Below are 24,731 nucleotides of genomic sequence, written 5' to 3'. Positions count from 1 at the left end.
TTAAGAGCACTGCTCTTCCAGAGGTCCTGAGTTCAAATCCCAGCAACCACATGGTGGCTCACAACCATCTGTAACAGGATCTGATGCCCTCTTCTGGTGTGTCTGAAGACAGCTACAGTTTACTAAATAAATCTTTTTTTTTTTTTTTGCTGAAGGGACCCTGATATAGCTGTCTCTTGTGAGGCTATGCTAGTGCCTGGCAAATACAGAAGTGGATGCTCACAGTCTTCTATAAGATGGAAAACAGGGTCCCCAATGGAGAAGCTAGAGAATGTACCCAAGGAGCTGAAGGGGTCTGCAACCCTATAGGTGGAACCACAATATGAACTAACCAGTACCCCCAGAGCTCATGTCTCTAGCTGCATATGAAGCAGAAGATGGCCTAGTCGGCCATCACTGGGAAGAGAGGCCCCTTGGTATTGCAAACTTTATATGCCCCAGTACAGGGGAATGCAGGGCCAAGAAGCGGGAGTGGGTGGGTAGGGGAGCAAGGCGGAGGGAGGGTATAGGGAACTTTCAGGATAGCATTTGAAATGTATATAAAGAAAATATCTAATAATTTAAAAAAAAAAAAAAAAAAGCATGTGTTTTAAATATCCAGAGTGACTGGAGTGTGAAGATTCTCAGGTCAGCACCCTCGCACCTTCCAGGAGGCGGCTCCTCCACAGGCCCCGCCCCCAGGAGCCCGGGCCTCGCCCCCCAGGAGCTCAGGCCCCGCCCTGGGCGCCAGGGTCCCGCCCCCGCTCTCCATAGTTACGGCGCCCCTGAGGTGGCGGCCATCTTGGTGGTGGAGCGATGAGCGGGTCGAACCCGAAGGCTGCGACTGCGGGTTCGCAGGCTGGGCCCGGCGGGCTGGTGGCTGGCAAGGAGGAGAAGAAGAAGGCCGGCGGCGGCGTCCTGAACCGGCTCAAGGCGCGACGCCAGGGGCCCCCACACACGCCCGACGACGGCTCCGGGGCCGCCGTCACGGAGCAGGAGCTGCTGGCCCTGGACACGATCCGCCCCGAGCACGTCCTACGCCTCAACCGGGTCACCGAGAGTGAGTGGCGAGCGGGCGGGCGGGCGGGCGAGCCGCGCCCTCCCTGGGCACCGGGCCTGGGAGCGCTCGGCGGGCTGGGCCGGGTCGAGTGCTGCCGACGCCGGGGGTCTGCTCGGGCCGTGCTGCTGAGGGCCCCGCTTCCCAGACCCGGCGAGCGTCTCTGGGCCTGGTCCGACCGACCCTGCCCACCTTGGGTCCCCGTCCTTGCGACCCCAGCCCTTAGCCGGGTTCCTGCCCACCCATCCTGCTGATCTGACCAACCCCAGCTTCCCGCAGCCTGACAGAGCCCCTACCTGCGGACCCCGGCTCCTGACAGCCCCTCCCCCTCTCGACCTTTGCTTTCGGTCCCCTCTGGGGTCGGGGACCCCTTTGTGTCCAGGTAGCTTGTGCTTCCGTCAAACACGTGGCTGTTGCGTTCCTTGCACACTTAAACTTGGTTGCATTTTTTTTCCACATCTCCCCCCACTCTCCCCCCCAAAAAAAAGTTTAAAAGTTTGAGCGTTTGTAGAAACCGAGACGGGGATCTTCTTGCTCTTGAAAATTTCTTTTCTAGTGAATTTACAGTTGGTCGGTGTTTCAGAAGTACGATTTTTTACATCTTTTAAGTCTTTTTTGACTGGTGTAAGGGATGGTGGGAAGAGAGACGTGTCTGCTCCCTGATGATCTACCTCTGCCTTTTGGAAGCTGCCCAGTCCAGCCCTGACCTGACACCCTTTCCTCACCCACCCCCACCCCAGGAGTTTGCAGTCACCTGGTTAGCCTTGGCTTGCCCTTTTCACCTCCCTGCCCTGGAGACTTCTAACCCTGTTTCCCTGAAGGATGTCAGAGTATCCGCTGGATTGCTTCACTGGGGCCCCTGGGGCTGTGAGGTGTAGTTCAGGTTGCTCATGGAAATGGAGTTTGAGGGAAAGTGGCTATTAACTGGCTCAGCCTGTGCAAAAGGAAGCCTCCATCTCCTAAAATAGTTTCAATTTGATTTGGGATGTTTGGTGACCCAGTTTCCTAACACTGTTTGGGGTGGGGACACTCTTTCCTCTGCCCAAAAACAACTGTAGATAGTCATGCTCGCGGTCCCGGAACAGTGAAAAAGCTGCTTCAGTTCTCTGTTTTCATGGGGGATTTGAAAGTATAGAAATGGCTAGTACCTGACCACTAACATCCTGTGAGCCTCACTGGTGTCTTGGACTGTCAAATGCCTGGCCCTACAGACATGCTAAGGACACTCGGGTCTCCCCTGATGTATGTCCCTTTCCCATCTCTGAGAGTCCTTAGAGAAAGCCACAGCCAGAGCTTAGTGGCCTTTGGATTTTATCATTCTTAAGTTCTTCTGTGATGTGTTTATAAAAAGATAAAGAGGTATAGAATAGGTCCTTTGAGGGTGTAGTGAGGTATGGGGGAAGGGGATGTCTCAGCGGGCCTGTGCCAAGGCATCCCTTCCCCTTGAGGGACCTGCCACACAATGGTATAGTATAGAACATAGTTTATTCAGGGCATAGGGAGGAGAGTTAAGAGGGTGGTAGAGGCAGAGAAAGGCAGAGAGAGAGAGAGAGAGAGAGAGAGAGAGAAGAGGAAAAGAGAAGAGAAGAGAAGAGAAGTAGAGGCTGGCTATGGCCATGAGCACGTGGAGAGAGGTGGGAGGGAAGGGACTGGGGAAGGGGAGAGCTAGAGCAAGAATCAAGAGAGAGCAAGAGAGGGAGGAAGGGTCAAGCAGCCCCTTTTATAGTGGGCCAGGCCTACCTGGCTATTGCCAGGTAGCTGTGTGCCACCTCACTGGAGACCAACCTGCCTGTGGAACAGGAAGCAGCTGACACAGCAGAGCAAGCTAAGGTGGTGCAGAGGGGCTGGGAGAGATGCTGTGGGGACCAGCAGCCCAGCCAGCGGCAGCTTTGTGACTTGGTTTGACTAGGGTTTCTTGGGTTGTTGGAGGCTCTGCTTTGGCCTTGCTAATATATGCATGCTTTTGTGCAGGAAGAGAAACTAAGAATGGGTTTAACCTTTTAAGTGGTTGAAGTAGGTGTTAAACCCTTGTTACATGTGATTATCCAACTTAGCCTCTGTACGCACCGACAGTTCTGTTGCAAAGACCTGCTCCTTTGCTTATTTCCTGTCCATAGCCCTTTGGGTACAGTGAGAGTGGAGTACTCAACGTCATACGCTGTACGGCTGCAGGAACCGAGTTACTTGTGACCTGCGAGTTACTTGTAACCTGGCTTTTTCCAGAAGAGGTTGGTCTGTTTTTAATATAGCTGGCAAACAGCCCCTATATTATTTCTTAGTCAATATATGTTAAATATTTTTTAAAATTTCAGGCTGGAGCCAGGCGGTGATGGCACACACCTTTAATCCCAGCACTTGGGAGGCAGAGGCAGGCGGATTTCTGAGTTCCAGGCCAGCCTGGTCTACAAAGCGAGTTCCAGGACAGTCAGAGAAACCCTGTCTCAAAAGCCAAAAAAATAAAAAATAAAATAAAATAAAATTTCAGGCTGGAGACATGGGTCAGTGGTTAAGAGCACTGCTCTTCCAGAGGACCCAGGTTCACTTCCCAGAACCTGTCTATACCAGCAGCTATGATAGCTCACAACTGTCTGTAACTGCAGTTCCAGGGCATCCAACACCCTCAGATAGACACACATGTAGGCAAAACATCATTGTACATGAAATACAAATAAACAAGTTATAAACAAGTTTAAGAAAAAAAACTAAAATAAACAAACAAAACCCAACTATGTCATACAGTGATTGTGCACACCTTTAATCCTAGCACTTAGGAGGTAGAGGCAGGTGGAGCTCTGTGAGTTGAGACCAGCCTGGTCTGACAGTCAGGGCTACACACAGGGAAACCTTATCTTCAGTAGCAACAATGACAGAAATGATTCTTTGACAATCTGATACATGTGTAATGTATCTCTGAACTCTCTCTGTCCTTTCGCCCTTTCTTGAATTTCCTCATTTTGATAATACAAGAGGATGTTTGGGGGCTGTGGAAGTGGCTTAATGGTTAAGAGCACTGGCTGCTCTTCCAGAGGACCTGGGTTCAATTCCCAGCATCACATGGTGGCTCATAACTCTGCCATAGGGGATGTGGCATCCTCTTCTGGCCTCCTTGCAGACAGTGTACCCATGCGATAGAGGCAAACATGCACCATACACATTGGGGTGCTTTGAATAAGACTCCCCCATGGGCTCTTATATTTAAAAGTTTGGTCACCAGAGGTGGAACTATTTGACAGGATTGGGTGGTGTGGCCTTGTTGGAGAGAGTGTGTGGCTGGGGTTGGCTTGGAGATTTCCAACAGTTCATACAAGGCAGCATGTGACTCTCAGCTGTTGCACTGGCGCAGTGATTCTCAACCTGTGGGTCAAGACTCCTTTGTGGGGTGTGTATCTAACGACCCTTTCACAGGGATCACCTAAGACCATCAGAAAGCAGATATTTACATTATGATTCATAACAGTAGCAAAGATACAGTAATGGAGTAGCAAAAACAATATTTTGGTTAGGGTCAGCAGGCCATGAGGACTGTGTTAAAGGTTGAAGACTTAGGAAGGGAAGGACCACCACTCTACCTCTGTGTGCTGCCATGTTCTCTCTCGGCCATGATGGGCAGGCTAGCCCTCTGAAACTAACCCATCTCCCAGTTAATACTTTCCTAAGCGTTGCCTTGGTCGTGGTGTCTCTTCACCGCAATAGAACTGTGACTAAGACATGCATACCATAAAAACTAGTGTTAAATAAATTTTAAAGAAAACATTTGGGCCTTGAGAGATGGCTTATTGGTTGAGAGCACTGGCTGCTCTTTCAGGGGACTTGGTTTAGTTCCAGCTCTCAAATGGCATCTACAGCCAACAGTAACTGACACGGAGGACCTGACTCCCTTCTGACCTCTTCAGACACTGCATGAGTGTGGTGCTTACATGCAGGCAAAGCACCCATACATATGAAGTAAATAAACCTTAAACAACAAGGGGGTGTTTGGGGAACATTTTCAGTGAATTGCATAGAAGACCATATTTGTTTTAAAGCCAGGGAATGAAATAGAGGGTGACTCTGGAAGATTACCTAATGACACTGGTCTCTCCCTTTCAGACTACCTGTGTAAACCTGAAGACAATGTCTACAGTATCGACTTTACCCGCTTCAAGATTCGAGATCTGGAGACGGGGACAGTTCTCTTTGAGATTGCCAAGCCGTGCATCTCAGGTGGGCCTGGGTATTGTGGTCACAAGCCGGGGAGGAAAGGACCTTGGGAAGCCCAGAGTTTCTGGGACGCTGGTGTGTGCCACTTTCATGATTACTTCCTGTCAGCATGCCTGCCAGTTGCACACCAGTTTAGGGCTTTGTTAAAAGGCTGGTGTGTGTGTGTGTGTGTGTTTGAGTGCCTGTGTGTGCCAGAATGTACCAGGTGGAGGCCAGGGGACAATTTTGTGGAGTCGGGGTTCTGTTTCCACATCTGTGGGGGGTCTAGAGAGTATGTGGCAGGCACCTCTGTGCATTGAGCTATCTCACTGGCCAGGTTCTTACACTTGATCTTAGCCAGAAGGCCGAGAAGCGATACTGGCCGGGTTCTTATGTAGCCCATGTTGGCCCAGAACTTGCCATGTAGCAGAGGATGTTCCTGAGCTATGACATGCGCCTTTCACCATGTGCTACAGGTACAGTCACAGCAGCCAGCATAGGAAGTTGACATTTCTTGTGTTGTGACACCATCCAGGCTCCTTAGTGAATTGCCTTATGTCATCTTGTCCTTGTGAGTGGCTCAGCCACTTTTTACTGAGAGGGAGCTGAGCCCCAGAATTCCCACGGGACCCTCCCCTAAGCCTCTGTGCTTGTTCAGTGCTGCACGCTGTCTGCAGTGTGTACTGACCCCACTGCGGCTGGACTGAACTGTAGGAAGAAAGTGAGCCCTGCCCGCCCTGAGCCCTTGCCGCAGGCGGCAAGGCAGCGTCCCCAGCTGTCTGTAACGAGTGCTTTCCGTTTCTTTCCAAGCCCTGCTTTAATGGCTTGTCTTTTCTGTTTTGTTTGTTTCCAAAGATTAAAAAAAACCAAAAAACAAAACCCCAAAACTGTGTGTGCCCCAGTGTGTCCCTCCGGGGTTTGTGCAATGAGTACAGTAGCCTCTAGAGGCCAGAAGAGGGTGTTGGATCCCTCGGCTGCCTGACAGTCCTCTGTAAGAACACTAAGTGTTCCAGCCCTGTGGTCTGCCTGTCTCTCTGTCTGTCTCTTTTCTTTCTAAGTAAAAGATTATTCTTGGGCTGGAGAGATGGCTCAGCGGTTAAGAGCACTGACTGCTCTTCCAGAGGTCCTGAGTTCAAATCCCAGCAACCTCATGGTGGCTCACAACCATCTGTAATGGGATCCAATGCCCTCTTCTGGGGTGTCTGAAGACAGCTACAGTGCACTCACATACATAAAATAAAAATAATAAATTTTTAAAAACAAAAAAAGAAAGAAAGATTATTCTTAAGTGTACGACAGACTCCACGAGAGCATTTCTGTGACTCTGTGTGACAAAAGATGAGCCTGGGGACTCAGTGACCATCACCCTCTGAGGTACGAGGAGAACTGATTCTTTTACTTCCCTCTGTTTGCTTGATTTTCTCATTTTGAGACAATCGCGTGTGGCTAGAGCTAGCCTCACATTTGCTGTTTAAGTGGAGGTGCGGGTGTAAGTTTTACTGTGATTGTGTGAGTATGGGGTGCATGTGTGCGTGCATGCTGGAGCAGAAATGAGGTGGGGATAGCTTGTGGGCGTTGGTTCTCTCCTTCTGCGTGGGTAATGAGGAGGGAGCTCTGGTCTCCAACGACCTTTACAGGGTAGCCATCCACGGGCCTTTCAACTGGGATCTCTAATGAAACTTACTCTTTTTAAAAAATAATTTATTTATTTTTATTTTATGTGAATTGGTGTTTTCCCTGCATGTATGTCTGAGTGACTGTATTGAGTCTCCTGGACCTGGAGTTACAGACAGTTGTGAGCTGCCAAGTGGGTGGTGGGAATTGAACCCAGGTTCACTGGAAGAACAACCGGTGTTCCTAACCCTGAGCCATCTTTCCAGCCCCTAATAAAACTTACTTTGCAAAGTTCTTCTCATTGGATTTGTGGCTCAGAATGAGCCAGCGATTCTCTGAGAATATAGGTATTAGCATCTCAGAGAAATAAAAGGCAGTCCCGAGCTGCGGTTCTCTCGTGAACGGAGCACTTATCTGGCTTAAAACACACAGGCAGACTTGCTAGGAAAGTGTTAGCCCAACTTGATCACCGGCCTGGCTCAGCGGGCCTTGCATTTCCCCCCGTCATCTTCTGGTCCTGCTCAAGGCACCGAAGCCTCCGGAAAGGCTGCTGCAGATGCTGTAGGTGTGTGGTCTTCATCCCTCCTAGTCCGTGAGCACTCGCTCACACCAGAGTGCCCTCCTGCATGGGTTGCTCTGATGGGCTTGAATCACATCAGTGGATCCGGGCCCTTACCATGTAGGTAGAAGCCCCAAACCAGGACAGCGCGCCAGTACCCCTGGGACATCACAGGCACAGATGCTGGGTGCTCAGATGTGTAGAGAATTCCCCTCCACGTTCATACTGTGACCATTGTAGATCTTTTATGTGGAATCAGCAGTAGGCTGGACCAGGGGATGGCACGGAGCACATGCCAGTCCACGTGCTGGTTCCAGGTGGTCAGAGAAGTGGGTCAGGGTGTCCTGCAATAGACATGAGCGTCCTGCGTTTGGTCAGTCAGGGTCGTTGGAAATCAGACGGTGCTCCCAGGATGCCTCTCATGCCCAGCCCTCTCTGCCTCCCATCCTGCTTAGAGTCTGGTGCTCTGATCCAGTCAGCGTGGACTCGGCTGTAGGATTGGAGTCACACAAGTCATAGCCCGTGTTCAGCCTGCCTCTTATTATTTCACCCCAGGACGTGCCCATCCCCCCAAATCATATAAGGCAAATCGCATCATGTTTTAAGAACAGACTTTGGTCAGCTGGACCTGCATTCAGAACTTTGCTCAATCCCTTACCTGTTTGGGAACTTTGGGCTTGGGCGTGACTTAGCATTTTGAACTTCAGTGTCCTTCTCTGTGAAGCCATCTGTGAAATCAGAACGAGCGGCTCCTCCCTACGGGGCTGCCTGAAGCCTGGTACAGCCTGTTGCCAGTCTGTGCCCAGGAAGCAGGGCTGTAGGGTTGGAACTAGTGTGATCTGTCAGTCGGTGGCGTGCTGGGTGGGTACGTGGGTGCTCACGGCTCAGCTCTGTGCTCTTGCAGACCAAGACCAGGATGCGGAGGAGGAGAGCGTCGACGTGGATATCAGTGTGGGCCGTTTCGTTCGATATCAGTTCACACCGGCGTTTCTTCGCCTCCGGACCGTTGGTGCCACGTGAGTGCTGTTATTTTTCTGAGGGCAGAACATTTGGCTTATCGTAAGGAAGAATGCGCTCTGTGGGGCTGAGGCTGGCTGTGAGGAAATGAAGAATCTCATAGAGATTCTCTTACAGGGTAGAGTTCACTGTGGGTGACAGGCCAGTGACAGGTTTCCGGATGATCGAGCGGCACTACTTCCGGGAGCGGCTGCTGAAGACCTTTGACTTTGATTTTGGCTTCTGCATCCCTAGCAGCAGAAACACGTGTGAGCACATCTACGAGTTCCCGCAGCTCTCCGAGGACGTCAGTACGTATGCGCGCGCGCGCACACACACACACACACACACACACACATACACACACACACACACACACACACACACACACACACACACCCCTCCGTGCCTCCCTCCCTCCCTCTGAGCTAGATTCTGACCACCACCTGCTCCAGTGGCCTCACTGCACAAGAGCGAAGTGTGGCTTGCTGTGTGTCAGGTCATGTGACCTCAGGTTCCTGTCTTCTGCCTCTGAGGACCCAGGCTGAGTCACTAAGGCCTCTCACTGTTGCTCACAGCCCCACTGTGCCCTGCTTACTGCAATATGACGTGTGTTCTCTCAGTCTCAGGTCCCTGGCGATTGCATGCTCTGGAGTGGGCGCTCCACTCTTGTGACAACAGCACCCAGGTGGGGCGCCTTCGAGCCGGGCAGGGCGTCCTGACAGAATCTCATTCTGGCCTGAGCTGACCTGGAGGTGCAGATGCTTGCAGGGTTAGATCAACTGGTGAAAGCAAACCGTCCAAGGGTGTGGAGTTGAGTCAGAGTGTACACTGCATTGCTGTGGCCCGGCTGAGCACAGAGAGCTGAGCATGGCTGACACTGCTTACACCTGAGATGCCTTTCCCTATGGCTAGGAGATGGCCCAGGGCTCTTAAATCAGAGCCAAGTGGAGGGAACCGGAATTGTATTCACCTTCTTCCAGTGTGGAAAGAGGGGAGGGCAAGGGCTTAGACAGACAGACAGACAGAAGTTCCCTAGGCAAATGGGCCTCTCTAGAGAGTGGCTTCCCTCTGTTCCTCTGACTGGGCACCTAAGGTTCTTTTGGCTTGCAGGCCCATAGCGGTAGGAGGATGGAGACGTGGGGAAGAGCATGGTTCTTCTCCCAGAGGACCTGGGCTCCATTCCCAGTGCCTACACCGGGGCTGCTCACAGGGCTTTAGCCTCACTTCTGGCATCTGAGAGTAGCACACATGTAGTGTACAGATGTCTACAGGCAGGCAAAACAAAACAAAACAAAACCTTGTACACATAAAATAAGTAATTTAAAAAAAATTAACAAGTGAGTTGGTTATGGTGGTGCCCCCTGGCCCTTGGGAAGCAGAAGGCAGCAAATCTCTGTGAGTTCAGAGCCAGCCAGAGTGGTACAGTGAGATCCTTCCTCCACAAACCAGACAACCCAGAGAGGCAGGTACAGAGGGGCATGCTACTCTGGGTTTCTGCTGGAATATCCAGAGGTGGCAGCAGGCCAAAAGCAGGGCTCACTGCTGGGCCGGCCAGGAGCGTGGAGGAAAGAAGTGGTCGTGACTGAGAAGTTTGTTTCCTAGGATACGGCAAGACAGATGAGGCTAGGGATGACTAAAGAGTTGATTGCATCCTGGTGTAGAACTGGACTGGACGTCACAGTCCATCTGGCGCCCTCCAGGCTCCCTGGATTCTTTTGCACTCAAGCTTTGCAAAGTGCTGCTCTGTCTTTGGAGGGATGCTGAGCGGCTTCCGCCTGGCTGTGGGGCAGACTCACAGAGCTTGCTCTTCCCTCACAGTTCGTCTGATGATTGAAAATCCCTATGAGACGCGCTCCGACAGCTTCTACTTTGTTGACAACAAGCTGGTGATGCACAACAAGGCGGACTATGCCTATAATGGAGGCCAGTAACTGCTGCGGGAGTGGACAGGGAGGTCCTCTGCCGCCACCACGAGCACCGAGCAGGAATTGCAGCTGTCGCCCGTCAACACCCACCTCGAACCTGGTCCAGGAAGCTGCAGCTGGGGCGGCGGCGGCGGGGTTTTGTGCTCCAAGGAGGTGCCAGCCAGCAGTTTCTCTTCCCAGTGTTTGTTCCCTGCCCCCTAGTTCACAGAGGTATTATAGTGAAGTAAAAGATTAGGGTAAGCTTCCCGGGATCCAGATAAAAGATTATTTCTGTATAGTCTTAGCTGTGCACTGCTTATCCCGACAAGCCTGACTGTCCAGGCACAGCTTTGTCTGCCAGAAGGCTTGTGCTGGGCTGGGCTGCAGGTTCCCAGCCCCTGCAGGTTCCTGGGTGCTTTGGGCAGCTGAGAGCAGCTCACTTCTCCCCCGTCCCGTGCCACTGGCACAGTCTGTCCTCGCCTATGCAGTTAGGCCAACTGGAAGAAACTTGAAGAGGGACTGGGGTAGGCAGAGCCCGGGCTAAGCCACTGGGTTGGGAGGTGGCACCAGAGTCAAAGATAAGGTTTTGAGGGGGCTTCTTACTGCCTTTGAGAAGCCACAGCCAGGCCTGGGGGGACCACGGTCTCAGCCTGGTGGCATCTTCTGTTCTTGCTCTAGAAGCCATGAGCCTCCCTCCTGCTTCCCTGGCCGTGACTTTTACCATGTCCTGCCGTGGCCCTGGGCAGTTCTGTTCACAGAACGGTGTCTCTTGAGTTTAGTGTGCACCCTGTGCTTTGCTCTCTTCCTTCTCAGACTTCTTCGGGGATTTTTACGTCAGTATTTAGAGCCCAGGATGCTGATAGATCGTGATAGGACTGGTCGGCTCCCAGGCTAATGTGGCTCATGGGAGAGGCACAGTTGGGGCTTTAGAGAGAGCTGACTCTGTTTCCAGTGACCCTGGAAGAGAGGCTCTGGGTGGGGACTGCCTCTAGAGCAGTCTGATGTTTAGGAGTGCTTTCCTCTCTGTTTGCCTTTCTGCTAAAGTCACATGGTCCTGCCCCAGACTGCTGCATGTGTGAGTGTTTGGGAAGGGCAGCATAGGCCGAGGTTGCCTGTCAGAGCAGTCCTTAGGTGCGCCTCAGGGGTCCTCAGATCCCCACTGACTGACTCCCACCTCTCTGGCTCCCTAGGTTGTCCCTGTGGGCAGCTCTAGGACACTGTGGCTGGGGTTCATTTGTCACTGAATGAAGTGCTGGAAGGGTGGGTGTGCATGAAGTGTCTCTGAGGCACCATGTCACCTGTAATGTCACCTGTAATGAGACCAGGGCCCCAGAGTACTTGAGAGAAAGGATGTGCTTTGGCCGTGTCGCTGTTGGCTTCTAGGGTGTTAGTGGTTCTGGGTTTGGACCCAGGCCCTGTACCGGGCCAGCACCTGATGGTGCAGTGATGCTGTGCTCCGGAGGCTTCGGGACTGGGAAACCTAGTTATCCTTCATGCTGCACTGCGTTTACCCACTGAGATAGATGGGGGCCCAGGTGCCCTATGGTGGGCACCTCCTGACCATTCCAGTGGATCTCAGAACTGGAGTCCATTCCAACTCTAGGTGCCTTAAGTGTGGCTCTGCCCCATGTGCTGCTGGGAGCTGCGGGGCCAATCTCCCTCACCTGCATACAGACATGAGTGTCTCTCTGCCTTTCCTCACGTGGCTCCTCTGGTGAGCTTTCCATGCTCTTGACAAGCCTCAGAGTCTTTGCTCTATTCCAGAGTCTGAGAGGTGTTTGGTACCCGGTGTATCAGTAAATACTGCCTAGCGTGTGCTTCCGAGAGCTGCGTGGCCTTAGCTCAGTAGCTCACAGCCTGGGACGCTCCTGTTTTCTGGCACGCTGTCTCCTGCCTGTCATGCTGGCTTTGCTTGGAGAGCCCACACTACTGGCTGGAGAAGGGCTGCATCCCCTTTCCCTTCAGCCTGTTCTCAGAGCACACTGAGGCCGGGTGCTCAGTCATCCTGGTAGGATGGAGCAGTCTTTAGCTTCTGAAGGGCCAGCGGTCCGTGTCTGACTGCTTAGGGAAGCAGCTTGCTGTTTGCTAGAGAGTTTGAAATTCCAACTTTTGTGCCTGACTTGAGTAAACTGGAAGTCATACTTTGTAAATAACTGAACAAGCAGAAGCCGAGTCAGAAGTCAAACTGTCCAGGAACACCAGTGGCTACAGTGGCTTCCTGTGATGCAGTGGAAGAGGGAATCAGTGCTTGGGGGTCGGGCATGCATGCCCCATGCCCATAACAGTAATCTGAGAGGATGGCAGCCCCTGGGGACCTCGTCCCCACCCTGGGCTGAACCCTTCCTGGTATGAGGCAAAGTTCTGCTCCATCTCCATCCTTGCCCCATGTCTTGGGGATGAGCTGCCCTTCTGAACCGTAAATACAGGAATAAAGATGGCCAGTACTTGGGCTGACATAAGCTCTTGTCTCAGGTTAGCCCAACGCTGGCTCATATGAGCCTCCTGAAGCTTCTCCTGGCCCTGGGCATCTGATTTCCAGTTCCTAGGGACAGCATTTTGCTGTGTCTGGGGTGAGCCATAGACTCAGATTCTGAAAACATCCACATTCCATGTCCAGAGCACCATAGCCACAGGGAGTCTGGACGAGGTGGGCGCATTCTTGTTCGTGAGGGATCATGGCCTTTACGATGCTGTCACTCAAGTTGTGAAAGTCCATTTTCCCTGTAAATCTATTTTTCACAGAAATAGGAAACATCTCTGTCCTTAAAATCCTCAGTCCAAAACAAATCAGGTGATTCTATTTGTATAAGATTATTTTACCACAAGAGACAGTAATAAAGATTTTTCACAATATGTTCACTCTGACTTGCCTCCTGATTGGGCCTTTGAGGGCTTGGAGGGTGGGCAGGGTCCCAGTCCCTTTGCTTGGCTGTGGCATTTCTGTTTTTGTTGACTTGGGTGTCACTGGTTTATAACTGAGGAACAGCTGAGAGTCACCTGTTTCTTTTTTAAGTTTTTCTGTTGAAGGTTTTCCTCAGGGACTAAGAGTTAAACATTTATGGATGGAGAACATTTATGGGATGGATGTTCCCAACAGCATACGCCCCACTGCCCCAGCCCTTAAGACAGGCTTACCAGCGTGTGTGTGTGTGTGTGTGTGTGTGTGTGTGTGTGATAACAAAATGACCTCGATTATCTGTACGTGTCTGAGCTGAGCAAGCATGGTGCCACACCTTTAATTTAGGGCTTGGGAGGCAGAGGCAGGCCAGTCTCTGAGGCCAGCCTGGTTTACTATTCCAGGACAGGCAAGGTCACGTAGTGAGACCCTGTCTCCAAAAGCAAAAACAAGCCAGGCAGCGGTGGCTTTGCATTGTCATTGCAGATTTTTGGGTGTGTGTGGGATTCATTTACCCCTTTTGCTCCCAAATAACTGCAGGGCTCCTGTGCCCACTCTAGCCGTGTTAGCGCCTGAGTAAATAACTGCAGGGCTCCTGTGCCCACTCTAGCCGTGTTAGCGCCTGAGTAAAGGCACAGAGACCTGGGTTTTTCTTTTTTTTTTTTTTTTTTCCATTTTTTATTAGGTATTTAGCTCATTTACATTTCCAATGCTATACCAAAAGTCCCCCATACCCACCCACCCATCCTGGGTTTTTCTTAAGCTGCAAGCCTAAGCTGGGCAGATAGCTTTTTTTTTTTAGATTTATTTTTAAAGATTTATGCATATGAGTACACTCACTCTATCTGTGCAGATGGTTGTGAGCCTTCATGGTTGTTGAGAATTGAATTCAGGACCTCTGCTTGCTCAGTCCCTGCTCACTCTGGCCCAAAGATTTATTATTATAAATAAGCACACTGTAGCTGACTTCAGACACACCAGAAGAGGGTGTCAGATCTCATTATGGGTGGTTGTGAGCCCCCACGTGGTTGCTGGGATTTTTAACTCAGGACCTCTGAAAGAGCAGTCAGTGCTCTTAACCGCTGAGCCATCTCTCCAGCCCCTTCTATTTGTACTTTCTAATTGTGACTGCACTTGTAACCCTGGACATATAATGAAAAAAATCAAACACGTAATCTGTCCTTCTTGGGTAATTGCTAGCCGGTCATTGTTCTGTGAAACCTATAAAAATAAAGGGGCAGCCTGACTGCCAGTCAGAGCTGGCCACCATGTCGAAGGCTGCAGATGGCCCCAGGCAGCTTCTGGAGATAGAACTGACGTCATCGGCCTTGGCAGCAAGTGCCTTTGCTCACTGAGCCATTTTCCAGGCCCCTTAAAAAACCAAAACCAAAACCAAACCAAACCAAAACAAACCTTCAAAGACATGGGTTTGAGTGGTGGCACCTGCCTGTAATTCCCACACTCAACTCTGTGAGTTCAAGGCTTGTCTCTAGTCTTTAATGGCAAGTTCCAGGCTAGCCAGGCCCTGTGGACCACCTGGCCTGGTCATCTATTGTTTTGGGTTTTTTTTGTTTTTGTTTTTTTGAGAGATGATTTCTCTGTGTAGCCCTGGCTATTTTGGAACTTACTTTGTAGACCAGGCTGGCCTGGAACTCACAGAGACCCAGTCGCCTCTGCCTCCAGGTCTAGGATTAAAGTCATGTCACCATTAGAGCCTGGCAGCTGTCTCGTTTTTGGAGACAGTTTTTTCTTACTGAAGCAGGAACTCACCAGCCCCTTTAGACTGGATGTCAGTGAGCTCCCAGAATCCTTGTCTTTGCAGTCCCCATCGGATGGAATCCTGCACCCAGGTCAAATGGATGCTGGGGTTCCAACTCAGGTCATGCTCACATGTGAAGTCTACCCTCTGCACCACCTCTCAGGCTCCAGTGTCTCTCTTTCGTCTTCCATCCGGTTCTGTCTGGTGACCAGGTAGGGAAGACGGATGGATGACCAGAGGATTGGGCAAAGAGTCAGCACGTTATTTGAAAGCCCCCCCCCCCCTTTAAAGGCAGTTCCAGACTTTGGGGGTGGGGGAAGAAATGGACAGATGGGATCATTTGCAGTCTAAACTACCACCCTCTCTTCAGTGTATTGTTTTCTAGGTAGTGGTGGGCTGTGAAGTTCAGTGAGCAGATATGTAGGGTGCATGTAAACCAGGGAGCTAATGACACTGACAGTCTCTGGGACCGAGCGAAGTTGTTCTGAGGGTGCTAGGACTCAACCCTCAACCCTTGGAGTTAATGGGCAGTACCCCTACTCCCAGCAGGGCTCTGCCCCCCCCCCCCCCACGAGGTGCAGAAGACAGTAGCTCTGTTTCACATTCACATCTGAGGGCTGGAGGGAATCTTCCTGCCCAGCATCCCCATGCAATGGGCTAGATACTGAGCCTTCCAGGCTTTTTGTTTTTTGTTTTGTTTTGTTTTAAAGATTTATTTTATTATTTTATGTACATACACTGTAGCTGTCTTCATACACTCCAGAAGAGGGAGTCAGATCTCATTACGGATGGTTGTGAGCCACCATGTGGTTGCTGGGATTTGAACTCTGGACCTTCGGAAGAGCAGTCGGGTGCTCTTACCCACTGAGCCATCTCACCAGCCCCCTTCCAGCCCTTTTGGAATCCACAGACTAGTGTGAGAGATGAATAGTAAATAAATAAGTAAAATAAAAGGCTGGATGTAAAACTGTGGGCTAGGAATGGTAGCATGAAATCCAGGCAAGAGGGCAAAAGCTGCCTGCCTTGTGTGGCCGAGCAAAGATGGTCAGGGAGCCAGGGATTACGCTGACAGCTGACAGGATGCAGAAGTGGGTGGGCAGGAGTAGGTGCTAGCTCTTCTCTTCTCTCCCTAAAACTGAACCCAGCGCCTTATGTCTGCTAGGCAGGGAGGACCTCCTCACGCCCTCTTTAAACTTTCATTTTGAAGATACTGCAAAGTTGCCCAAGCTGGGCTTGAATTTACTCCGTAATACAGGGAGAACCTGCAATTCTGCCTCAGGCTCAGAAGTCGCTGGAATTAAGTTGACTTCCTGGGTGAGGCCCGGACCCTAGGTCGTGAGCCTGTCTCAGGCCTGCCCCTGCGGCCCGGTGGGCGTGGCCCGGGCTCGGCGCCGGCCCCGCCCCTGCAGCCGTGTGGGCGTGGCCCAGGCCCTGCCCCTGCCGTCCGGAACTCCAGAGCTGCTGCAGGAGGTCCTGGAGGTCTGTGCCCATGGCTGCCGCCTTGCTCGCCCGGGCCCGTGGCCCTCTCCGTAGAGGTGAGTGCGGAGCCCCAGGGCGGGTCACAGGGCGGAGATCCTGGCGGCCGGTCCTGCTGTGGCCCCGGGCAGACGAGTGGGCAGCACCCAGTGGCTGCGCGTGGCCTTTGTCCTAGTTTGGTAGCCTCTGGCCGGTGCAAGGCCCAGACTCTGAGGGATCCGGGCTCCTGCTCGGCGCTTTTCCCGCGGGTCCCTCATCGCCAGCTCCCCTTATGCGGCCCTATCCACACCCCTTACGCCATTTCAGTCCTAGCTGAGGTTCTGGGTGAGTTGGTCCTTCATGGCGGGGGGTGGGGGGAGGGGCTTGGCATTTAACTCCGACCTATGACCTTGGACATAACTCTCAACCTCTCTGCATCAAGTGGTCCAAGTGTCAACTGTTTCCATCCTCAGAGCTCTATTAAATCACAGGATGCATCGTGGTTGGCATCTAACGTGTTTTCTTAACGTTAGCATTTACTTTTTTGTTTGTTTGTTTTTGTTTTGTTTTTCGAGACAGGGTTTCTCTGTATAGCCTTGGCTGTCCTGGAACTCACTTTGTAGACCAGCCAGAAATCCGCCTGCCTCTGCCTCCTGAGTGCTGGGATTAAAGGCGTGAGCCACCACGCCCGGCATACTTATTTTTAATAGTGTTTCCTCTCCTGTGCAGCAGCCCTGACACTATGGCCACCGCTTCCTTTGGCTAATCCAGAGTCACATTAACAATTAGATCAGTGTTAAATAAGCCATTAAGTACTTCTTTAATCTTTCCACTGCCGGGAGCTGAGTTCTGTTCTTGTCCACATTTTATAGAACTCCCAGACCCCAGACCCAGTGAAACTTAAAATCCATTTCCGAGGTGTTGTAAATGGGATTATATGGAGGAAGTGTTTAGCGAGCAGTTAAGCATTCAGTTAGCCTGGGCTTTTCTGTAACACTCTGTTGACATTGTATCAATACATTTTTTTTTTTTTCTATTGAGACAGGGGTGGGGGGGTGGGGGGTGGGGGGGTGGAGTGGTGCTCTTTTTTTTTCTTAAAAGTTTATTTTTATTTTTATTTGTATGAGTGCTTTGCCTGCATGTGTGCCTGCATAAGTGTGCCGTGTCCCACAGAGGCCAGAAGAGTGTGTTGGATCCTCTGGACCTTTCATTACAGACAATTAGCCACTCTGTAGCCTGGTTCCTCTGAAAGAGCAACAAGTGCTCTTAACTGCTGAACCATTCCTCCAGACCCTGGGATGAATGAAATCTTGACTTATTGCATAGGCTAGCCTGAACTCCAGGCTACCTCAGCGTTTGTTCTTCTTACAGAAGATCTGAGTTCAGATCCCAGCGCCCATGTTGGGCAGCTCCTAATCCCCTGTAAGGTCCAGGGGATCTGACGCCCTCCTCTGGCCTCTGTGGGTACCTGCATGCATGTGTACATACATAAACACAGACTCACAGACACATAAAGAGAAAGGAGTCTTAAGATCTTTCACACTGTCCTTCCCTAACTCGGATCATCCTCTGATAGCTCTCGGTGTTCGGGACTGGCGACGGTTACACACTGTTTACCAGTCTGTGGAGCTGCCTGAGACACACCAGATGTTGCGTCAGACATGCCGTGACTTTGCCGAGAAGGAGTTGGTCCCCATTGCGGCCCAGCTGGACAGGGAGCATCTCTTCCCCACAGCTCAGGTGAGTGCAGCAGCCTCACTGTGAGTGTGTGGCTCAGAGTGGCTCACAGTGTCCAGAGGCGGCAGCCAGGGGCGCCACGACCTCTGGTAGGAAGCTCAGAACATACTCTGAATGTTCAGCATCTGGCCCCTAGCCAAGATGTGCCAACTTTTTAAGAAGATGCATTTATTAACTAAGTGCATCTATGTGTGCCTGTTTGTCTGGATTTTATGTGCATGCCTGGCCTGTCACCATATGTCCTGAAACTGGAGTTACAAGCAGTTATGGGTGCTGGGAATTGAACCCTGGTCCCCTGCAAAAGCAGCAAGTGCTCTTAACCTCCGCGCCGTTTCTGCAGCCCCTCTTTGGTTTTCCTGAGACAGGCTCTGAGTGTGCAACCCTGACCGGCCTCAGACACACTGAACTCGCCCTGCCCTTGCCTCTTGTGTGTGTGTGTTTTTTTTCTAAAGATTTATTTATTTGTTATATATAAGTACATTGTAGCTGTCTTCAGACACACCAAGAAGATAGCATCAGATCTCATTACAGATGGTTGTGAGCCACCATGTGGTTGCTGGGATTTGAACTCAGGACCCCTGGAAGAGCAGTCAGTGCTCTTAACCGCTGAGCCATCTCTCCAGCCCACCTCTTGTGTTTTGATAAAGGCACCCCCTACCACACCTGGCACTACGGTATTTACAAATACCGAGGTCGTTCTTTTGTAAACTGTATCATTATCATGCGTGTGTATGTGTGATATGCTTGTGGATGGTGTCTGCCATGGCCTGAGTGGGGATGTCAGGGGACAACTGTAGGACTGTGTGGGACTGGGTTCTCTACCCCTTCACTTCTACATGGAGTCCAGGGGTCAACCTCGGGTCATCAGGCTTGGCAGGTGCATCACCCTGTAGTTGGTTTCATTTATGTATATGTGTGTGTGAGAGTGTCAGGTATGTGCTGGTGCCCTCAGAAGCCAGCAGAGGGCGTCAGATCCCCCGGAGCTGGAGTTACAGGTAGCTGTGATGTGGGTGCTGGGAATTGAACTCAGGACCTCTGGTAGAGCAGCCAGAGCTCTTAACCACAGAGCCCTTTGTCCTTGTAGCTAAGACAGCCAGAGATTGGAGACCTGCAGCTTCCTGGGTTGGCTAGTGTATGGACCCTGAGGGCCTGCTTGCCATGACCCTCACACACTTTGTCTTTCCATTTCCACTGAGGTGGTGGGATGTGAGGCACAGCTCCAAGTTGGACCAAATAGAGGAACATGTCTTGGGAGTGGGGACAGGGGAAGCTTGACAATATCATTCCAAGGTGATGGTGGCTTCCCTGCTTCAGTGGCGCACCAGGGACAGCTACATGGATGGCAGATGGTGAAGGGTGTTGGAGCCAGTCAGACTCAGACTCTGAGGTCTAAGCTATGTGAAGGCCACCACCTCTCCACCCGGCCATGTGTTAAAATCTATATTGATAGAACAATTCATTTGTTTTCCTGTTTTTATAATCCCTCCAATGTTTTGCATTTTGTTGTTCGAGAGAGGGTCTCCCTAGGTAGCCCCGGCCTCAAACTCATGACCTTCCTGCCCCCACCTCCCTGCTGAGTGCTAGGATTATAAGCACAGAGCAGCACACTGTGATATGGGCCAGTATTTTGAGTCTTCCTTGCCCTTAAATTCCATCCTGTACCTGGAAGTTTAGAATGCTATACAGCAACTAAAGAAGTAAGCAGACCACATCCTCAGTTAAGAGACACAAACACAACACGCACACGCACACACACACACACACACACAGACAAAGAGACACAAACCCTGACCTGTAGACTCTGTGACCACCAGGCAAGCACCTAGCTCAGGTGGCTGACTACACTGGCACAGATGCTGCCTCGATGTCCCTCCCCGAGCTGCTCATAATTTCCCCCTGCTAGCTGTATTTCTGTCACCCTCAGATCCCATCCCGAAGACATGTCTGACAAGGTTGGGTCCCCTCGTTCTCCCGCATTCCGGATAAGCTTTCCTTTTTAACAGTGAAGGCGGGGAAAATGGTGTATTCGCAGGAGGGATGCAGTTACTAAGAACAAAGAGCTGGGCGGGGTGGTGTGCACCCTTGATTCCACAGCTCTGGAGGCTGAGGCCTCCAGAGTTTGAGGCCAACCTGGTCTACATAGTGAGGTCTGGGCTAGCCAGGGCTACACAAAAACACCCTGTCTGGAAAACAAACAAAAGGCGACAAGAATTTAGATGGTAAAGTGTGATGTATTACGGAGGCTGAGGCAGGAAGATCCCAAGTTCAAAGTCAGCCTGAGCTATATAGTGAGGTAAAAAAACAGTCAAGGGGCTGGAGAGATGGCTCAGAGGTTAAGAGCGCCGACTGCTCTTCCAAAGGTCCGGAGTTCAAATCCTAGCAACCACATGATGGCTCACAACCATCCATAACGAAATCTGATGCCCTCTTCTGGAGTGTCTGAAGACAGCTACAGTGTACTTACATATAATAAATAAATAAATCTTTAAAATAAACAGTCAACCCCCCCACAAAGTCCCCAGATCAGTAGAAGCAAAAGCAAAACAACAACACCAGCAACAGCCCTTGCAGCCCTTGCAGCCCTTGCAGCTGATGTTCGTGCACTCCCGTGGGGTTGGCTTGAACAGAATGGTAAGATTCTGTGAGACAGAATTCTCAGGAACACACTTCCAAGCCACCTCAGCAGGACCCAAAGCTTAGATTCCTAAGCTCTCGCTAAGGAATGGTTTTATCCTCGCAGGATCATAACAGCCGATCTACAGAAAGGCCGAGGGGCGGCCGCTGTGAGGAACGTGGGCCAGACTCAGGAAGAAGGCTGGTACCAATGTCTGCCTTTTGGCTGTTTCACAACCAAACTGGACTTCAGTCTTTTTACTCCTAAACTAACAAAGGGAAGAAAGAAATGAGTTTACAGTACCAGAGTTTACAGCCAGCTTCAGAGCCCTTAACCTTGAAATGGTAATTTTCTTTGGGGTGGAGGCAGTGCTGGGTTTACAGTCCTAGGCCTTGCAGGGGCCGACACTCTCAGCTCCTTCTCAGTAAAGGAAAAAAATGTTTTAAAATAGTTTTTTAGGGGCTGGAGACTGCTTTTCCGATGGTCCTGAGTTCAAATCTCAGCGTCCACATGGTGCCTCACAACCATCTGTAATGGGATCTGATGCCCTCTTCTGGAGTGTCTGAAGGCAGCTACAGTGTACTTACATATAATAAATAAATCTTTATTAAGAATACAGTAAAATAGGTTGTTTTTTTTTAAAAATATTTTATTTATTTCACCACTGCTCTCTTCAGACACAGCAGAAGAGGGCATCAGACCCCATTGCAGATGGTTGTGAACTACCATGTGGTTGCTGGGAATTGAATTCAGGACCTTTGGAAGAGCAGTCAGTGCTCTTAACCACTGAGCCATCTCTCCAGCCTGTAAAATAGTTTTTAAATAAACTATTAATGCAGAGTGATTGGAAAAAGCCAGGCAGTGGTGGCGCACGTCTTTAATCCCAGCACTCGGGAGGCCGAGGCAGGCGGATTTCTGAGTTCGAGGCCAGCCTGGTCTATAGAGTGAGTTTCAGGATAACCAGGGCTATACAAAGAAACCCTGTCTCAAAAAACAAAAAACAAAACAAACAAAACTCTTTGTTCCGTTCAGTCCTGACCACTTATGCCCTTTACCACTCACGCACTAGAATGTGCTTGTCATGCATTCTTTCGCTCCCTGGCCCTGGGTATACAACAGGAAGGGAAAACAAAAACAAAACTCCACAAGGTGTCTGCCCACTTGGTCAGGGAAAAAGACAGTAGTCAAACTAGCATGTTAGGCTGGGTGTGGTGGCGCACGCCTTTAATCCCAGCACTTAGGAGGCAGAGGCAGGCGGATTTCTGAGTTCGAGGCCAGCCTGGTCTACAGAGTGAGTTCCAGGACAGAGAAGCCCTGTCTCAAAAAACCAAAAAACAAAAAAACAAAAAAAAAACCCAAAAAACTAGCATGTTAGTAGACAAGCTGTAAGAAGGAGGTCACATGTGTGCATGCGTGTGTGCACTCGTGCGTGCATGCGTGCGTGCATGCGCATATGCACGTAAGGGACTGAAGAAAAGTTAGCGTGGCAGAAAGCTTTCTGCTTCTTACCTCAAAGTTCCCCAGCGGGCACCCTCTGCCTGTTGCCTTCAGCAGCTGCAGGCTGAGATGCAAGCTTTGTCAAGTGTGGATGCAGTGTGGCTGGCGTGGACCCCGCTGGGGGAGTAAGATCTGTGTGGATGATTAGGGTCTGTGGCAGGAGCCTGCAGGTTCTGCCTCAGGGGCTGCGGAGAGTAGGCTGGAAGTGGCTGTCCCTGATGTGACCTCTCCCCCTGGGGCCAGGTTAAGAAGATGGGTGAGCTCGGGCTGCTGGCCATGGATGTGCCAGAGGAGCTGAGTGGTGCAGGCTTGGATTACCTGGCCTACTCCATCGCCCTGGAGGAGATCAGCCGTGCCTGCGCCTCCACGGGAGTTATCATGAGCGTCAACAATGTGAGTCTCTGTGGGTCACGGGACATGGTCGGGGGAGCAGCTCTGTGAGGAAGTTGGCCATGTATCTCTGCAGCCAAGCACGGCCAGCCCCGGCTCCTGGACTTGTCTCCTTATGGTCCTCAGGGAGGGCCTCTGGAGAGAGTAAAGACCTGGGGTGGCCTCAAACTGCTCTCCGCTGTCCCGTCAGTCTCTCTACTTGGGACCCATTCTGAAGTTTGGATCCGCACAGCAGAAGCAACAGTGGATCACCCCTTTCACCAATGGTGACAAAATCGGCTGTTTTGCCCTCAGTGAGCCAGGTACTGCACGGTTCAGGATCCCCTGTCTCCTTACCTCAGAATCAGGGTGACAGGCAGAAGCTACATGTCCTCAGACGAAGTGGCAGGCTTCGGACCTGTTGTCCTGGAGTCTTGAACCACTGAGCAGGCCTCGGGGTGGCTTGCTGGGATGGGCTGCCACGCGTGGGGAGAGGGAGGTTTGGCTTGAAGATGTGTCCTGTCCCATGCGGGCCTGTTCTGATGCCCCTGTCCTTGTGGACGAGTCCTTGAAGGTTTGGTCCAAGGTCCCAGCTTTAGAACCCAAGTCACAGGGACTTTATGCTTGGCAGCCAGGGCTCTAAGCTGGATGCCCCGCAGCTTGAGGGGTAGGTCCCGAGTCTGTTGTTTCTGGCAGGCAATGGCAGTGATGCTGGAGCCGCTTCCACCACTGCCCGGGAAGAGGGTGACTCATGGGTCCTCAACGGCACCAAAGCTTGGATCACCAACTCCTGGGAGGCTTCCGCCACGGTGGTATTTGCCAGCACAGACAGGTCCCGGCAGAACAAGGTGGGCCAGCAGACCCCTGGGGTGGTCCTTGCAATTTCTTGGTCTTGCTGGAGCTGCTCCTGCTGATGAGCAGTCTTTCTTTCCCCAATGGAGTTTGCACTCCTACCCAAAGCCAGCAGAGGGTACAGGGGCTGGAGCGGGGGCGGGGCTGGAGCTTGGAGCCTGCATAGGCGCAGCTCTGCAGACTCATCCTAGCTTTTGGGGCCTTCCAGGGTATCAGTGCCTTCCTGGTTCCCATGCCAACTCCTGGGCTCACGCTGGGCAAGAAGGAAGACAAGCTGGGCATCCGGGCCTCCTCCACAGCTAACCTCATCTTTGAGGACTGCCGGATCCCCAAGGAGAACCTGCTTGGGGAGCCTGGGATGGGCTTCAAAATAGCCATGGTGAGCTTGGTGACAGGGCAGCAAGCACCCGGGGTCGGGCCCTGGGCCCAGCCTACAGCTACTGACTGGGCGGTCCCCACAGCAAACCCTGGACATGGGTCGCATTGGCATCGCCTCCCAGGCCCTGGGCATCGCCCAGGCCTCCCTGGATTGTGCTGTGAAGTATGCCGAGAACCGCAATGCCTTTGGGGCACCGCTCACCAAGCTCCAAAATATCCAGGTAGGGGCTTGGAGGATGGGGTTTTAGAAGCTGGGCACCGGAGTCTTGGTAGGAAAGCTGGCTTTTGGCTTGCTTATCTCACCCCTACCACACCTTACCACCTCCACCCCACCCCCACCTGACTCCCACCCTCACATATCCCACTCCCACCCCCACTCCTACCCCATCCCTGACCATTGGGTGGGAGAGCATCGGTTGACGGGTGGGGCTGGATTGTTGCAGTTCAAGCTGGCAGACATGGCCCTGGCCCTGGAGAGTGCCCGCCTGCTGACCTGGCGTGCTGCCATGTTGAAAGACAACAAGAAACCTTTCACCAAGGTGCCTGTGGGGAGGGGACTCCCAAGGCCCGCTCTGAGGTGGGGGGAGTGGGCAGCACAGGACTTTGAAGGGACAGGGAAGGCTGTGCATGCTGCTTACGGAGGGTGTTGAGCCTGGGGGTCCCTCTGAAAGTGAAGGCATTGACTTTGCCGTTCTTGGGGCGGGTAGGAGTCCGCCATGGCCAAACTGGCTGCATCGGAGGCTGCAACCGCCATTAGCCACCAGGTGAGCACTGAGCCCCTGGGCACTGCAGCCCTTTCCCCAGTGTGGATGTGGGGGGCTTCTCTCTTAGTACCTGTTTTCCCCTCTCAGGCCATCCAGATCCTGGGCGGCATGGGGTATGT

The 24,731-nt window shown here is 51.8% G+C and overlaps 2 protein-coding genes across 2 annotated transcripts in view; both read left to right on the top strand.

Moving 5' to 3' along the window:
- The first annotated feature begins 730 nt into the window (after window positions 1–730).
- On the top strand, window positions 731–13,140 carry Unc119b (unc-119 lipid binding chaperone B). Its single transcript, NM_175352.4, has 5 exons — window positions 731–1,039; window positions 5,126–5,239; window positions 8,293–8,404; window positions 8,523–8,695; window positions 10,206–13,140. Exons 1-5 carry the CDS (start codon window positions 796–798, stop codon window positions 10,316–10,318), a joined length of 756 nt encoding a protein of 251 aa, NP_780561.1. The 5' UTR covers window positions 731–795; the 3' UTR covers window positions 10,319–13,140.
- Window positions 13,141–16,359: 3,219 nt separating this feature from the next.
- The window catches only part of Acads (acyl-Coenzyme A dehydrogenase, short chain), a 9,048-nt gene continuing 676 nt past the window's right edge, over window positions 16,360–24,731 (top strand). The window contains exons 1-10 of the mRNA NM_007383.3: window positions 16,360–16,481; window positions 17,978–18,141; window positions 22,493–22,642; window positions 22,830–22,941; window positions 23,315–23,466; window positions 23,679–23,849; window positions 23,932–24,069; window positions 24,292–24,387; window positions 24,556–24,612; window positions 24,700–24,731. The exon at window positions 24,700–24,731 is cut by the window's right edge and continues 676 nt beyond it. Coding sequence (NP_031409.2) covers window positions 16,436–16,481; window positions 17,978–18,141; window positions 22,493–22,642; window positions 22,830–22,941; window positions 23,315–23,466; window positions 23,679–23,849; window positions 23,932–24,069; window positions 24,292–24,387; window positions 24,556–24,612; window positions 24,700–24,731 — 1,118 coding nt within the window. The 5' untranslated portion in view covers window positions 16,360–16,435. The remainder of the gene's footprint in view (window positions 16,482–17,977; window positions 18,142–22,492; window positions 22,643–22,829; window positions 22,942–23,314; window positions 23,467–23,678; window positions 23,850–23,931; window positions 24,070–24,291; window positions 24,388–24,555; window positions 24,613–24,699) is intronic.

Source organism: Mus musculus, chromosome 5 (genome assembly GCF_000001635.26).
Source record: "Mus musculus strain C57BL/6J chromosome 5, GRCm38.p6 C57BL/6J".
NCBI classification, from domain to species: domain Eukaryota; kingdom Metazoa; phylum Chordata; class Mammalia; order Rodentia; family Muridae; genus Mus; species Mus musculus.
The sequence above is the reverse complement of the archived record's forward strand: the minus strand, read 5'-3'. Positions and strand labels throughout refer to the sequence as shown.

Excerpts from the sequence above, each read along its gene's own strand:
- Unc119b (NM_175352.4), top strand. The coding sequence starts at position 796 with ATGAGCGGGTCGAACCCGAAGGCTGCGACTGCGGGTTCGCAGGCTGGG. Across the intron at positions 1,040-5,125 it reads CCTCAACCGGGTCACCGAGA|ACTACCTGTGTAAACCTGAA; the intron begins GTGAGTGGCGAG and ends TCTCCCTTTCAG. Across the intron at positions 8,696-10,205 it reads GCAGCTCTCCGAGGACGTCA|TTCGTCTGATGATTGAAAAT; the intron begins GTACGTATGCGC and ends CTTCCCTCACAG.